Source organism: Calidris pugnax, unplaced genomic scaffold (assembly GCF_001431845.1).
Source record: "Calidris pugnax isolate Ruff unplaced genomic scaffold, ASM143184v1 scaffold232, whole genome shotgun sequence".
Taxonomy (NCBI): Eukaryota; Metazoa; Chordata; class Aves; order Charadriiformes; family Scolopacidae; genus Calidris; species Calidris pugnax.
In genome coordinates this window covers 340279-354131 of record NW_015090956.1, presented here as the reverse complement: position 1 = coordinate 354131, position 13853 = coordinate 340279, and the positions used below count along the sequence as shown (strand labels likewise).

The 13853-nt window shown below is 43.4% G+C and overlaps 1 protein-coding gene across 1 annotated transcript in view; it reads right to left on the bottom strand.

Annotated features, from left to right (window-relative positions):
• SAG (S-antigen; retina and pineal gland (arrestin)) overlaps positions 1–11594 on the bottom strand; it is a 32086-nt gene extending 20492 nt beyond the window's left edge. The window contains exons 1-14 of the mRNA XM_014952117.1: positions 11492–11594; positions 8931–9085; positions 8259–8319; positions 8118–8162; positions 7468–7661; positions 6194–6253; positions 4999–5066; positions 4670–4805; positions 4266–4350; positions 2973–3045; positions 1897–2034; positions 1647–1724; positions 735–758; positions 241–305 (exon numbers count right to left, since the gene is read on the bottom strand). Of these exons, the coding sequence (XP_014807603.1) occupies positions 241–305; positions 735–758; positions 1647–1724; positions 1897–2034; positions 2973–3045; positions 4266–4350; positions 4670–4805; positions 4999–5066; positions 6194–6253; positions 7468–7661; positions 8118–8162; positions 8259–8319; positions 8931–9029 (1126 nt within the window). The 5' untranslated portion in view covers positions 9030–9085; positions 11492–11594. The remainder of the gene's footprint in view (positions 1–240; positions 306–734; positions 759–1646; positions 1725–1896; positions 2035–2972; positions 3046–4265; positions 4351–4669; positions 4806–4998; positions 5067–6193; positions 6254–7467; positions 7662–8117; positions 8163–8258; positions 8320–8930; positions 9086–11491) is intronic.
• Between the last annotated feature and the right edge of the window lie 2259 nt (positions 11595–13853).

The window sequence follows — 13853 nt, the reverse complement described above, 5'->3', positions numbered from 1 at the left end:
TCCAGACCCTGTGCTTCGTATCATGATTACAGAGAGGAAAGACAAAAAGGGAACATAATCCATTTCCACCTTCTCTCATCTTAGCATCCCTTCTCCCTTTTATTTTGTGCCTTGAGGTTGAAAGATACATAGACACAGACATACACACACACACAAAGCAGGCCCCACACTGGAGTCTTGTTGACTCTAAAGGCTTCCTGTAGAACAAACCAAGACAGGCAAAAACCAGGCATAACTGACCTGCTGGGTTCTTTTCATCAGGTTTGGGGTGCATGAGACGAAAGGGCAGCTCTGTGCCCACCTCACTGTGGGGAGAAAAGAGAACGCATCAGATCCACAGCTCCCTTCACACCTGGTTCAGTTCCCTTCACACCTCTGGCCAGCCCAAGCCCTGAACTCCAGCTTCACCCATTCTTTCATCTTTTTCTAATCATAATTTTCCCCTCAAAAAGAGTTAAACTCCGATTTCTCCACAAATATCCCAGGCATACTCCCTGTAATAAACTGGGTTTATTATGTGCTGAATGTACTCGTATGTATATAAAAACAGAAATATTTTTGTACTTGCTTCATCTTCACAGCTGAACACACAGACTTCTTATTTCTGTCAGGTTAGGGGACAATTAATTATTTTTTTTAATGGGAGGCAGAAACGGGAATAGGAAAGAGGGTTAAAAAAAATAAATGAATTAACAACTATGACTGGGTGGTCTGAAAAGGAAGATGACATTTACCTGGAAGTGAGGTCCCCCAGCATGCTACAGAAGAAAACAAGAAGAAAAACAAAAGCATATTTAGTTCCTTTCCACTCTGGTGCTCTATCAAATGCTGTTTTATCAGTAGACTATCGAAATCACCCTCCTCATATACTCTTCCTTACTGGCCACAAAGCATAACATCCAAATAAACTTGCTTTTAAAAAAGGTAATTTTCAATTTTCATGTCCTTCCCATGGAGAAGGAGTCTAAGTTTTCAAACTCCTGACCACGCGCTGGGCATGGCTCCATTTTGGAGAGCCAAAGGCCAAGGGCAATTGGAGGACCATAGAAGGCAGCAGTTTTATCACCCTTTAGGCAAATGATTGACTCATTTTTACAGTAGAAAGAAAGGTAGATGAATGAAATACAAATGTAAACAGTGACTATCACCAGAGTTATCCTTGTCCTCTTTTGCACTGTGTGCTGAGAACTAGCTCATGTTGATAACATCCACTTCTTCCAGAAAGCTGGCTCAGTACAGAACCTGAGCTACAGAATTTATGACTCTTGGGCAGATGTCTCTACCTTCTGCTCTGGGAGAACGAGAACACCAACATAAAGGCTCACGCAAAGTTTCGCCTCAGGTCTCACAAAATAAGTTATGGCTTTGAAACAAAAAATTTCAATGGAAACCAGAGGTTCATACTTCAGTCATAAAGTCATATGGTATCTAAGGAAGGTAAATCCAACCCCTTTGGCTCAGGACAAGTCCTTTGGAGAGGCCAAGACTGATTTCCAGGCAATTTATACTTTAGAGGGAGCCTGGTATCCTACAATGCGTGTCCTTTCTCTTAGGGTGGACCATCCTGCCCTCTCCCAACTCACCAATGAAACACACTCCCCTTACTAGACTCTGTGCAGATGCAGCAAAAGGTCTGTTATTCTTACCCTGGAACAGTGAGCTTCACTTTGACCTTGTAGGAAACCAGAATCCCCATCACTGTCTTGTCTATTCCATCCTTTATACTAGCAGAGAAAACAGACAGCAGCGTTAGGCAGCACAGCAACAGAGAGACAACATAAGGCTGCAGCAAGAACTGGGTGAACCTGAACAGGGTGTCCTCAGGGACAACTAATACCTCTCCAGATCTCTTTATAACCTTCCACTAGCTTGGACCATTTAGAGAACTCTACTTACATGGTACTAGAAGCCAAGTTGGTATCCTCATCCTTCAGCTTTCCATCCAGAGCTATTTCCCGGGTCTCCCGGTTATTCGCTAACAAGGGCAAAAGGGTCAGTGTCTTGGTCAGGCTGCTGTTTGGCTGCACCTTTTCCCTGAAAATAAGCAGCAGGTGAGAGAAGGAAAGTGAAACACTGATTTGTGTTACACACCCAACCAAGACAAGAGAATTTCAAAACAGGCTACAAAGCCATCCAAAAGGAGTGGGATTTATCTGCCCAAATTTAGTTGTCTACGATGCAGATGTCTACACCTAAACTAGTCAGAAAAAATTCCCTTTATAATCAGCAGAGGAGCAAGCACTTGCAGAAAAATATTAATTTCACATTAAGGCAGACTTCTAAAGTAGGTCTAACTATGCTGCAGGCCTCTAAATTTGGACAACATAAATCCTAGTTTAGAAGACCAGTACTCAAGGGAAAACAGGGCCCCTAAGCTACAAGAGCAACAAAACCCAGAAAAATCTAAAATATCTGTGTGTGCCCAGCCCTCCTCACAAAGCGAAGTTCAATGCTGCACTGGCAGTGCAGTGCAAAGGAGCAAGTGGTTCTCCACACTGTCAACTGGCTCGAGGTTTTCAGGAGCTTTCCGAGGCCAGAAGAAACCAAATGAAACAGCACGAAAAAGACTGACCTCAAACTACAGCATCCGTGACTCCCACTCAAACAGCAGCACCTTGCAGAAAAATGCTGCATCTCTATTTAAAGATTTCAAGTAATGGGGAGCCTTCCATAGCCTCTGCTAAGTTTTGTCTAGTAGGTAATTACTCTTCAAATAAAATCCCTCTTCTGCAACCTCCCCCTGTTCTCTGGAAAAAAAAGATGCAGGTACCTGCTGGCTATGAGAAAAGGAGAGCAGCTGCATCCAGAGAGTACAGATGATGTGGGGAACACACACAAGAGGTGAGAGGAGGGAGCACTGTAACAGCGGGCAACTGCAAGGCTACAGCTAAGGAGTGCTTCTCATTACTGAGGAGGAGGGTAATTAAAAGGGTGCGAAGGAGGAAGAAGGGATAAGCAGAGCATTCACTCACTGTGCTTCCTCAGCAGCTACCACTTTTGTATAGTAGTCACTGGAATACAAAACCACATTGGCAACCTGCTCCACTGAGTGAGAAAGGAGAAAGCAGACCATCAGTTGTGCAGAGGCATCAGGAACACAATTGCTACCAAAGTCTATCTCACCTGAAAGGCATCCAGCCTTGATTTGGAGATGGGTTATTGACAAAAAGTCAATAACCCATGTCTTCCCCTGCTCTTTCCATTATAAAAATCTCCCTCCTCTAAGCATGTCTGGTTTTGTCACTCTTGTGATCTTGTGTACACGTCCAGCCTTGATTTGGAGATGGGTTATTGACAAAAAGTCAATAACCCATGTCTTCCCCTGCTCTTTCTATTATAAAAATCTCCCTCCTCTAAGCCTGTCTGGTTTTGTCACTGATATCTCTTGTGTATCTACAGACAATGCATTTGCATTCAGGAGACACCATCATCCAGCAGACTGGATACCAAACTGCAGTCAAGAGCCTGTGATAATAAACGGCTTATATTCTTTAATCAAACACCAAAAATTCCCCATAGGGTAACTCTGACTGAAACACTGATGAGGAAAGAATCTGGGTATTAGTAAGGTCTTTTTTAAGCCTGACAGAGGTGTGTCAACCTAAAAATATTTGGGAATCACTAGACAATGTATCGAAGGCCAGCACTGAATTGGCTTTGTCTAGTATAGAGTTTTGTAAAAACCTCAGCAACTTTGGTCCCTCCTTGCCTTCCCTTCTCTTTCTCATCCTGTGCCTCTCAGTCTTCCACAGATCGAAGCGCAATGGGGCTCGTGGGATGGAAACATGCAGTGCCACAAATAAAACACAGGCACGGTACTGAAACTCCTCTGAACCTCAGCCCCTGCCCTCAGCTTCCTCAGGAGGAATGACACCATCGCTGGCGGAGTGGACACTTCTCACACTGCCAGATGTTTCTGAAAGCCCAGGCAAAACTGTACACAACCTCAGCACGTTCACAGTTAGCAGGAGTTGACAGGGAAGCCCTTCAATTCACCTCAATAAAGGTGGATTTCTCCCCACAGCACCTGCCTTGCCCACCCGAGGTGCCAGGGGACATACCAGTGCCTGAAATTAAGCCATACAAGTAACCATGGGAGACAGGAAAAGGCTGCAGCGTTTCACTTGATGAACAGCAAAGAAACAGACAGGGTGGAGGAACAAATTCCTGCCCTGTCCCATGCTGCCTGCTTAAGATTTTTGCAAGCGCTAACTTCTGGCTCTTTTTTAGCCCTCAAAGAATTCCAAGCAACAGTAAAAACATACCCTGGACTTTGATCTTCTTCACTGTTTTGTCTGTGCTGTTGTTGATGGTGACAGTGACTGGAATGGGCTCGCCATGGTAGTACACCTAAAAGGAATTTGATGCTCAGAAAATCCAGCCAGGAGGCTTCTCCCACGCCCTAAGCCCCTCTCTTCCCCAGATTAAATCTTCTCAGAGGTCAGATAAGACAAGATCTCAATGATTCCTGACCCTTCTTCAATGACTTATTTAGCCTCAAATGTGTCTTGTAATGGGGTCTCAGCCCCCCCCAACAGTAGCTACTGAGATAAATTACACAAGAGCCCTTGAGTGCTGGGCTAAGAGCCGAAGTAGCTGCTTTGGGCAGCAAAATGCATATTGTCACGTTGATACTGTGACATCCACAGCCCCGTCACAAACTCCTCACCTCTTTACTGAGGCAAGCTTTCAAGTGTAGCGGCTTGTTGGACATGAAGAACTGCCAAGTGGTCTCAGCGCAAGGTTGTGGTCCTGGATTTTCTGGAGCGTATTGCACCTTACGGATCAGCAGGCGTGCAGAGTTCCTGGGAAGCAGCAGAGGACAACATGGTGGTACTTTGTCCTTGGCAGAGACAGGAGCCCTGCACTCACATGTGCTTACACCCAAGAAACCAATAACAAGTGGGGCAAATCTGAACCATCAACCAAGGTGCCCTACTGAACCACCCACCCCTTTAAGAAGGGCAAAGCTGAAGACAGACACACACGGTCTGTTACCTCTTATGAATTCTCTCTTCCACATTCTCTGTTGAGAAAGCTTTCACCTCAAAGTCGACCCCACAGCTCTGCCACAGAGAGAGAAGACAGCTGTGAAACCAGTGTCGGAAGCCAAGAGCATCTGCAGATGTTTAAACGTCTTTCTATACACCAGAAATCAGCAAATTCCTGCCAGCTGCAAATTCTTCTGGCCTCCTACCATTATAACAGAGATCCCTGCTGATGGGTGCGGCAGCATCCACCTGCTCCAGGCTGCTGCTGATAAATGAACGAGGCCTAGTTCCCAGCCTTTGAGAGATGACATCCCTCCTCCTAAAAGGCTTTCCGTGAGATCAGTGCTGTAGAGGTCACAGCACTCCACAGGCTGGAAGACTGAGCAGCCTGCAAGACTCTCCCTGAGTTTCTTAACAGCTTCGTGATGCCACTACCTGTCCTAGGGTGAACCTTCTTACTGCCCATGGTCTAAGGGCTGACCAGGCCAAGCAGACCTCTGTTTTCATGGGTTTATACTGCCATGGGACATCTGCGCGAGTCCCAGATAACTCTCTACAGAGCAATATGGGAATTTTTACTAGAATATAATTCCTTGGCAAAAAACACAGCTTATTCTTGTGGCACTGGACTGTACAACCTTCATCACACCTCGCCCAGTTGGTAGTCTAGCTGAGCTCTTCAGGAATACTTTAAATCACTGAAACCCTACAGAACATCTCATTACCTGGTGGCTTTTAACTCCAGGGTTTTGGTTTTTTTTGTTTACACACATGTGCAAGCCAGCCCTCCTCTGCATTTGTTTTAATTCAGAAACAAGCCTTAACACATGTTATTTATAGGGATCCACGAGATGTTAGGCACTCGGTCTCCTTTTCTCTCACGTAGCCTGACAGCTACAACCATTTCATGTGCAGCCAACCCACAAATCATGCGGTACCCCTCCAGGAAAACACAAGCAGTGCAGATTTAGTAGTCTCGCTGCTGTTTGACTAGATTCCCTTTCTTATTCTCAGGACTTAAATTCCAAGTCTGCAACACACACTTGTAGCTCTTAAGTCAGGTTCCTGGCATTTGCAGCACAGCAAACCCCAGTGCCATCTTATTCTACTCTCAGGCTAGAGCTAGCCAAATACATTCACGTGGCTTTTTCCATATGACTTTCCCCAAGCATGATAAGCACAAGTGTCCCCGTTGGTCTCACCTTATCAACATCACGAGGTGCAGGCTGCAGACAGACTGAGCAAGGCAGGTAATCTGGAAACTGAGGGAGGAAGAAGAGAAAAATATCCCCAAAGCAGCATTACAAAGATTTCCAACACTGCAATACTCTAACTAACAACATTGCTATCAAAAGGCAACTCTGAAGACAACAGGTCACTTGCTGTAACGTAGTAACCCTTTGAAGATCTAGCTAAGAAGCCTTAATAAACTGAGCCTTATATTTGCCTTGTATGAACAAGTCCCCCCTCTTCCAAAAGTACTTTAATAGCCAAGGGAGGGAAAAGAAAAAAAAAGATAGAAAAAAAGAAAAAAAAAGTAAAACAAGTCCAGGCACGTGAAGCACCTGGTCTAAAAATCAAACAGAGCCTTAGAGGCACAGCTAAGAGTAGAAGCTGGAATCTCTGGCTCCCCATCCAAGACACTCAGTATGCTCCCAGCAGTGCTGCTCACTGTTTACACGGGCTTGATGCTTGAGCAAAGCTCCTCTGTGTCAGAAACATGACTAAGGCCATGAAGACCAGGCAGCCACCAGCCAGTGTCCATAGCTCCTGGCCCAGGCAGGTCCAGCAACTCCAGCTGTCAACTGGGAAGGCTGCAGACCGAGTGCTAACACCCCATTAGAGACTCCAGCAGTTTGAAGATCACTAGATTGCATTTGTGTGGTTAATAACACTATGGCAGGTACCAACCCCTTTAGCAGAATCATTCAAAGACTCATCCGTTGCTGTATCTGAGCGTGTGGGTTTGAAGCCTGGATCTCCCTAGGGAACTCTATGGCAGACATGTCACTGACAGGACTGGAAGGATATCCTGTCAGAATCAGAATTTGGCAATGAGCTCTTACTTGTTGACAGCATCTGGTAAAGAGCTTTTCATCCACATGTTTGATCCATAAAATTTTTAAAGAGAAAGGATTTGGCAGTTTTTCTATGAGCACTTGAGGCAATGGTATAGAGTATTCCAGCCCCTCAGGAATGGGGAAGACAAGGATATATGGGGCTGTTTCTAGAATAAAGCCATTGTGTGTTTCCTTGCCTTTTCAAGGAAAGCACTTTTCTCACACAGTCAGGATCTTCTTGCACTTTACCACTTAGGATGGTAAGAAAAGAAAAATTGGTACATTGCCTGTCACTCTAAATTGGAACTTTGCATAACATGAATTCACTATTAATCCCTGTCTTCAGTCCATCACCGAGTCTCAGCAGCCTGGTAATAACAGACAAGGAAAAGAGGGTCAGAGGCTCTTAGACTTACTGTAAAGAAAAAGGGATAAGCATTTTTCCCCAACTTCTTTAGCAGAGATTCCTGCAAGTGGGAGAGAGTCTCTGGCTTGTCAGCAGGTGGGTAGACTTGGACCCTGGAGAAGAAGAGGTCCCGTCGGAAGGTGAGGCCAATCACATCAATGTCTTCCTGGCCGTACCGGAAAGCACAGGTCAGGGACACGTACACTGGAAAGAAACAGATGATGAGTAAAGCAGGCAGCACAGTCAGGGTGGGATGTAAAACCCTCCTGCTCTACAGAGTCAGGGAAACCCATTTCAACACTGTTGTATAACCCAGTAAGTATTCATACCATACGTAAGAACATACATTACATGAGTAAGATGCCCATTCACTGGGGAAGAGAGTTACATTTGTACCCTTAAAGTCAGGGAAACCCATTTCAACACTGTTGTATCACCCAGTAAGTCTTCATACCATATGTAAGAACATACATTACATAAGTAAGATGCCCACTCACTGGGGAAGAGAGTTACATTTAAAACAATAAAAAGGTGTTATCTCAGTATCTTACTTTAAAAGAGAATAAAAAAAAAAAAAAAAAAAAAAAGGTTCTATCTCAGCATCTTACTTTAAAAGAGAACTAACACTCTCTGAAACATATGTTGCATAAAACCTCAAACCTTTTTTCCCCTTGATAAGTGCAGGATCCACCAATACAACACCATCTGAAAGAAAGGGAAAAAATTAATTAAATAAAGATTAACAGAGGATAATCAGGGTTGAGAGAGCAGGAAGGGCAGGGTGTGTCCTTGCAGACTTACCTACAGGTTCCACAACCCCCACGTTGTCAATAAAGTCCCGCTTCCCCAGGTAGATAGTCAGCTGTAGGGAGAAGATGACCATGGTTGAACTACAAAGTGTTGATGGTTGTGCGTTGATGGGGGGGGGAAGAGTGGGGGAAGGATGACCACAACACAGACAAGAGCTATAAATCTTGCAGAGATCAGAACAATTCCATTTTAAATGGAATATTCTTTTTTTTTTTCCCAGCAAACAAGTAATCCCCACCAGAATCAACAGGATTATTCACACACTTCAGGACATCAGAACTGAAGACCTGGTGCAGATCAACTCCCAAAAGCACAACATAAATATTTGCACATGGGCCAAAGAACTATAAATTTAAAGATTTGTGGTGCCATCAGGTTGAAAAGACAATGAATCAGCTTTACGTTAAACCTTTACCAGCAGGACTACAACCCAGGAGGAATGATAGGCCAATTGCCTTCCTCTTGTATTATAATATATGAGAAGCTTGCCCTACGAACTCTGTTTACATCATCTCCTCAAACTTGGCACCAAATACAGTTCTTCAGAACTCTTTTTTTCTTCAGAAAAAAATGAAGGGGACAGGAAAGGGCTTTCTAATAAGTCTCCAGTCTGACTACAAATAAAACTCGTACCTATATAAAGCCACTATTTATGGTACTTACAGCTTTGTCACGGGTGCTTTTTTTGAAAATAACTTGTTTCTGAGGAGAAGCAGCATTCTTCCCACTCGCCCCTGTCTTTTGAGACTCAGGGCAGCTCATGGTCCAAGATGGGTGTGTGACTGGGGGGGAATGAAGCTTTTCTGCCCCAAAAGGTCCTGGGAAAGAAGTCAGAAAAAAATATCGATAGATGAGATAAAAGCAGAATTATACTTGGTGAGTAAAGCATTCTATTCCCATGTAAAGTTTACCAAAGACTATTTCAACAGATACTCAGGCACAGCACAGAAAGTAGGTTTCTTTCTATTTCAGGAGTTCCTCATAAAATAACCTAACTAAACACCAAAAAAAACCAAAAACCACACCACAAACAAAAACATCTATTTAATAACAGCTTTTCAGAAACATTACAAAGGAGCAATAACTCTTTTTAATATAAATTAAAAAAATATGAGACTAACAGAAAGATCTTGAGGGGAAGGGACAGCTTGGCCTTTGCAGAGAGGTTTGTACAGAGTAACTTTGTGACAAAAGTCTGCAGGAACACAGACAGAGGTAATTCACAAGGTACTTCAACATTCAAAAGGTACTTCAAGTTTGTCATCAGATGCTCTAAATTGTCTTGAGATAAGGAAGGTCATCTCACTTATTAATAATGGGATAAAATATAGGAAATAAAGAATACTGATACATATGGGTTTTGTCTTCTTTCAGGGTTTGGATCGTTTTGGGGAGTTTTGTTTGGGTTTGGTTTGGTTTTGTCATCAGATGCTCTAAATTGTCTTGAGATAAGGAAGGTCATCTCACTTATTAATAATGGGATAAAATATAGGAAATAAAGAATACCAATACATATGGGTTTTGGCTTCTTTCAGGGTTTGGATCATTTTGGGGAGTTTTTTTTGTTGTTGTTGTTTTTTACCATTGTAACTATCTAACAGCACAGTCTCCTCTGTCCTGGGACATTTGCTATTGAGCGTCTCTTCGGATGAATGGAAAGAAGCCCAGGTAAGGAGTGACCAGCCTGCCCACAGACACAAACCTACCCTGGATTCCCAAAAATAAAGCTGTCTACATTAAGCTGAAGGAGCATTTCAAGATGCAGGCTGGAGAGGTGATGAAATAGTGTACAACCTATAACAGCAAGTGAAAAGGATTGCACTCGAAGAAAATACAACTGTAATGTGACACATACAGTTATATTTGGTATCACTTGGGAAGAATGTCTTGACATAAGCAGAGAAGTTATTAGGAAATAAATCAACACAATCAAGAATGCCATTTTTACTCTTTTACAACCCTTTATATACCCACATCTTGGCTACAGCATGCTCAATCTAACACCTAGAAAGGTGGTATTTATTGGTAAGGGCACTTGGGAAGAATGTCTTGACATAAGCAGAGAAGTTATTAGGAGATAAATCAACACAACCAAGAATGCCATTTTTGGCTACAACATGCTCAATCTAAGACCTAGAAAGGTGGTATTTGTTGGTAAGGAGTCAGACCAAACCCCAAATGAGAACTCATCTGTCCTCCTGCATTTTCCTAAATCAGAACTGAATCCAACCCACCACTTTCAGGGTATCATTGAACTCAAAACAGAATGGACCTTAACAATATGGTCCAGCTGCCTGCCCAGAAAAGGTAACAAGTATAAACAAGAGTAGAGAATAGAGGGAGCAGCTTGTACGCAGGAAAAAAACCCATGAGTGGAATAAGATCCCAGAAAAGTTAAGTATTACAAAGTAGAGAGAGATTCTTTTTTTACTTTGTCCCAAGTCAGAAAAAAACCATGAGTGGAGTAAGATCCTTCGGGGAGGGGGGGAAGACTTATGATATGTCCAGAAAAGTTAAGTATTACAAAGTAGAGAGAGATTCTTTTTTCACTTTGTCCCAAGTCAGAAAAAGCAGCATCCAACGAAGTGATCAGACAGAAAATTCAAAGTGAAGCATTTCCTTACATAATACGAGATTTGAGACACCAGTGTGTTGCTGCAGAAGGCTCTGGAAATCACATATTTGGTGAATATGAGTTGATTCCCAGGATTAGATTCACATGGAAAAAAAGGCTTCTGGCCAATGTTAGACAGGACAATCGAGGCACAACCTTAGCCCTGTGTGGCTCTGGAGCTGAGGAGCAGCATCAGGAAAGGGTGATGCTACCACAGACCTGCCCTGTTCTTCCACTTCTCCCTTTTGGACCCTGTTGTGTCAGAGAGACTGTTGCTCTGACAGTGCAGGACTCTCCTTGAAGTTTGCTCCCATTCTTTTTTGCTTCTTGCTTTCCCATTTTAAAACTGTTTTGAGAGTAGAAACAGTTTTTCAGGCCTACTGTATGTACTTGCATGCAGCAGGCTGTAGAAAAAGAAAATGCTTCCCTTCTTAAAAAAGCTGGCAAAAAAGTAAGGGAGATTAGAGACAGACCTTACATGTGTTGAAACATTTCTATTTTAATGAACTATATAGGTAGGTTTTCCGAGCCCAAAGGAGTATTTGTTGCTGAGCAGACACCCTACTCCTGCTGTAGACCCAATTAAACAAACCAGCAAATAAATAAATACCTTGCTGTGTTCCAAATGCCACAGGAGCTGCCACGGGCCAGAGAGGTGAACTCCTAAACCTCTGAGGAAAGAAGAATATTCCACGCAGCCGTGTCCTGTGCTTCTTCACATCTACCAGAGGGAATCACTAACCTCTGAGCAAACGAGGAAGACAATTTGTAGGGGATTTTGAAAGCACGTCTCTAGTTGCGTCCATCCAGGATTTCAAGAATTAATCCCCCTCCAAGAGCAAATATTGTACCTGGGCTAAGATTCAACTGGAAAGTGGTTAAGTCAGCAACATAAAGCATTACCTAAGGAAGCTCAGATCGTCAGTGAAAAGGTCTACAATGTCACACTCACATGCTTTGCAAGGACTACAGACTTACACAAAACAGGATGGTCACCGAAAGCAGCTTTATTCTAAAGCTCTTTCTCTGTCTTCTCCTTCTATGGTTGCAAACCATCCAGCCTGGTAAGAAGCTGAACAGACAAGAGCCATTTAGGAAAAAGGGAGTTTATGAAACAGTAAACAAAGCCTCTATAAATAGATGCCATTATGAAGGACTACCAAACATTGAGAACAACATATTATTCTCGTAAATCACTAAGCAGTTTATCTATTATGGCTCCACCAACATCCCACTGGCACGCTGATGCAAACCAGTAGATGCTGGTTAGTACCCCTCCCCTTCTTAATTAATACTTATAGAGTGAGGCACAACATCCAAGATGTAAGGCACCCGAGCAGAGATTTCAATCAATTTAGCTTTTCTGTTTGTGAAATGTCTCCAGAACAGATTCCTCCTCCTCCTCCCCCCATGAATTTAGCCTTGATGTTATGGGCAACAGTGTGTAATTTTTGGCTGGCAAGCTGCAGGAACAGCTGTAGCTTTCCCCTGGGCTGCATCTGGTAGTTTGATTAGAAAGATTATGTGATATCCTCATCTTCTCTCTGCTCACCAGCCTGAGCAGCACCCTTCAGCTCAGGCAACCTCCCAGTCACAAATCAAGCTTGCTTTTTGCAAACAATCACCAGCATTTGCCTGAATATAGTGCCCTGGCTACACAAATTAGTCCCAAAAAAAATGATCAAGCTTGCTTTTTGCAAACAATCACCAGTATTTGCCTGAATATAGTGGCCTGGCTACACAAATTAGTCCCAAAAAAACAAACACAGAACCAGTGTTTCCTCAGCTCTTTCAGCGGTTTCCAAATTCCAGCAATGTTTTATTAACTGGAGGTGGATTATTTGGAGAGCTTAATCACTGCTCTGTTTAATCAACTCTGGCAAGCACAGACCAGCCAGTCCCGAACCACAGAAATTCACATGTGCCCATGTTCCTGAAGGAAAGCCAGATCCTGGTTGGAGGAAGTAGGGAAGAGACCCAAGGAATTAACCCACTAAATTGACACGTTCTATTCAGTCACAGAGTGCAAAGGCCCAAAGGAGAAAGCTGGGTTTGTTATGAGTTTGTGCTGCTGCCACCACAGGATTATGAGTCCTTCAGGAGGGGAATGAGCATTCCTGTTGTCCCATTGCAAACATCTTTGGGGGAGCATGAAAGCAGCTTCCCCAAAACACATGCTTCCTAATGCACCCTGATGTCTGGAGAAAGATGCCCACCCACTCCCCAAAGACACCTTCAGCAGAGAAACAGCCCAACAGCCACCTCTGCACAGCAGGTACCTTCGCCTTCTTCCCCCGGCAGGATGAAGCAGAAAAGGGGGCAATAGAAGTAAATAAACAAACTGTAGCCAAAATAAACTAAAATTGGTCACTAGAATTTCCTACACTCCTTGCTCCTAAGGAATTTTAATCTAAAAATGCTTAAGGTCTTAGAGCTAGCCATTATTCTCCAGTATTATTAACCTACTTCATAACAGCATCACCAGGGAAAACAAAGCCCTTTGTGCAAGATTTGTGTCCGTGCTGTAGAAAACCACAAGTATAGCAGCCTAAATTATAAACATCCTAAACCCATTCTGATCCTCCTCAGCAGAGCCTGCAGAGTTTTTATGACGTTAATCTCCCAATAATCTTTCATCCTGCTGACCTGTCGTTTAGCGATCTGCTTTTCCGCGGTAACCAAGGTCACCTGGACTCTTGGTAGGTGCCTTTTCGAGAAGGACCTTCTGCCACAGCAACAGGCAGAAGGAAAAATATCTTGCCTTTAGAAATGCTGCAGAATGGCAATGGGAATCCTTTCATTTTTGCTACGGCTCTCACTTCCAGGAGTTGGAGAGAAGGCTTCTTTTCTTATGGAAACAGGAGGGTGGTCAATGATGGTTCTTAGTGATGTATGAAACCTGTACGTTAAAGAGCTGAAGGTTTGCTTCATTTCTCTGATGTAGGAACCAGAGCATTATCTTCAACAAGGGT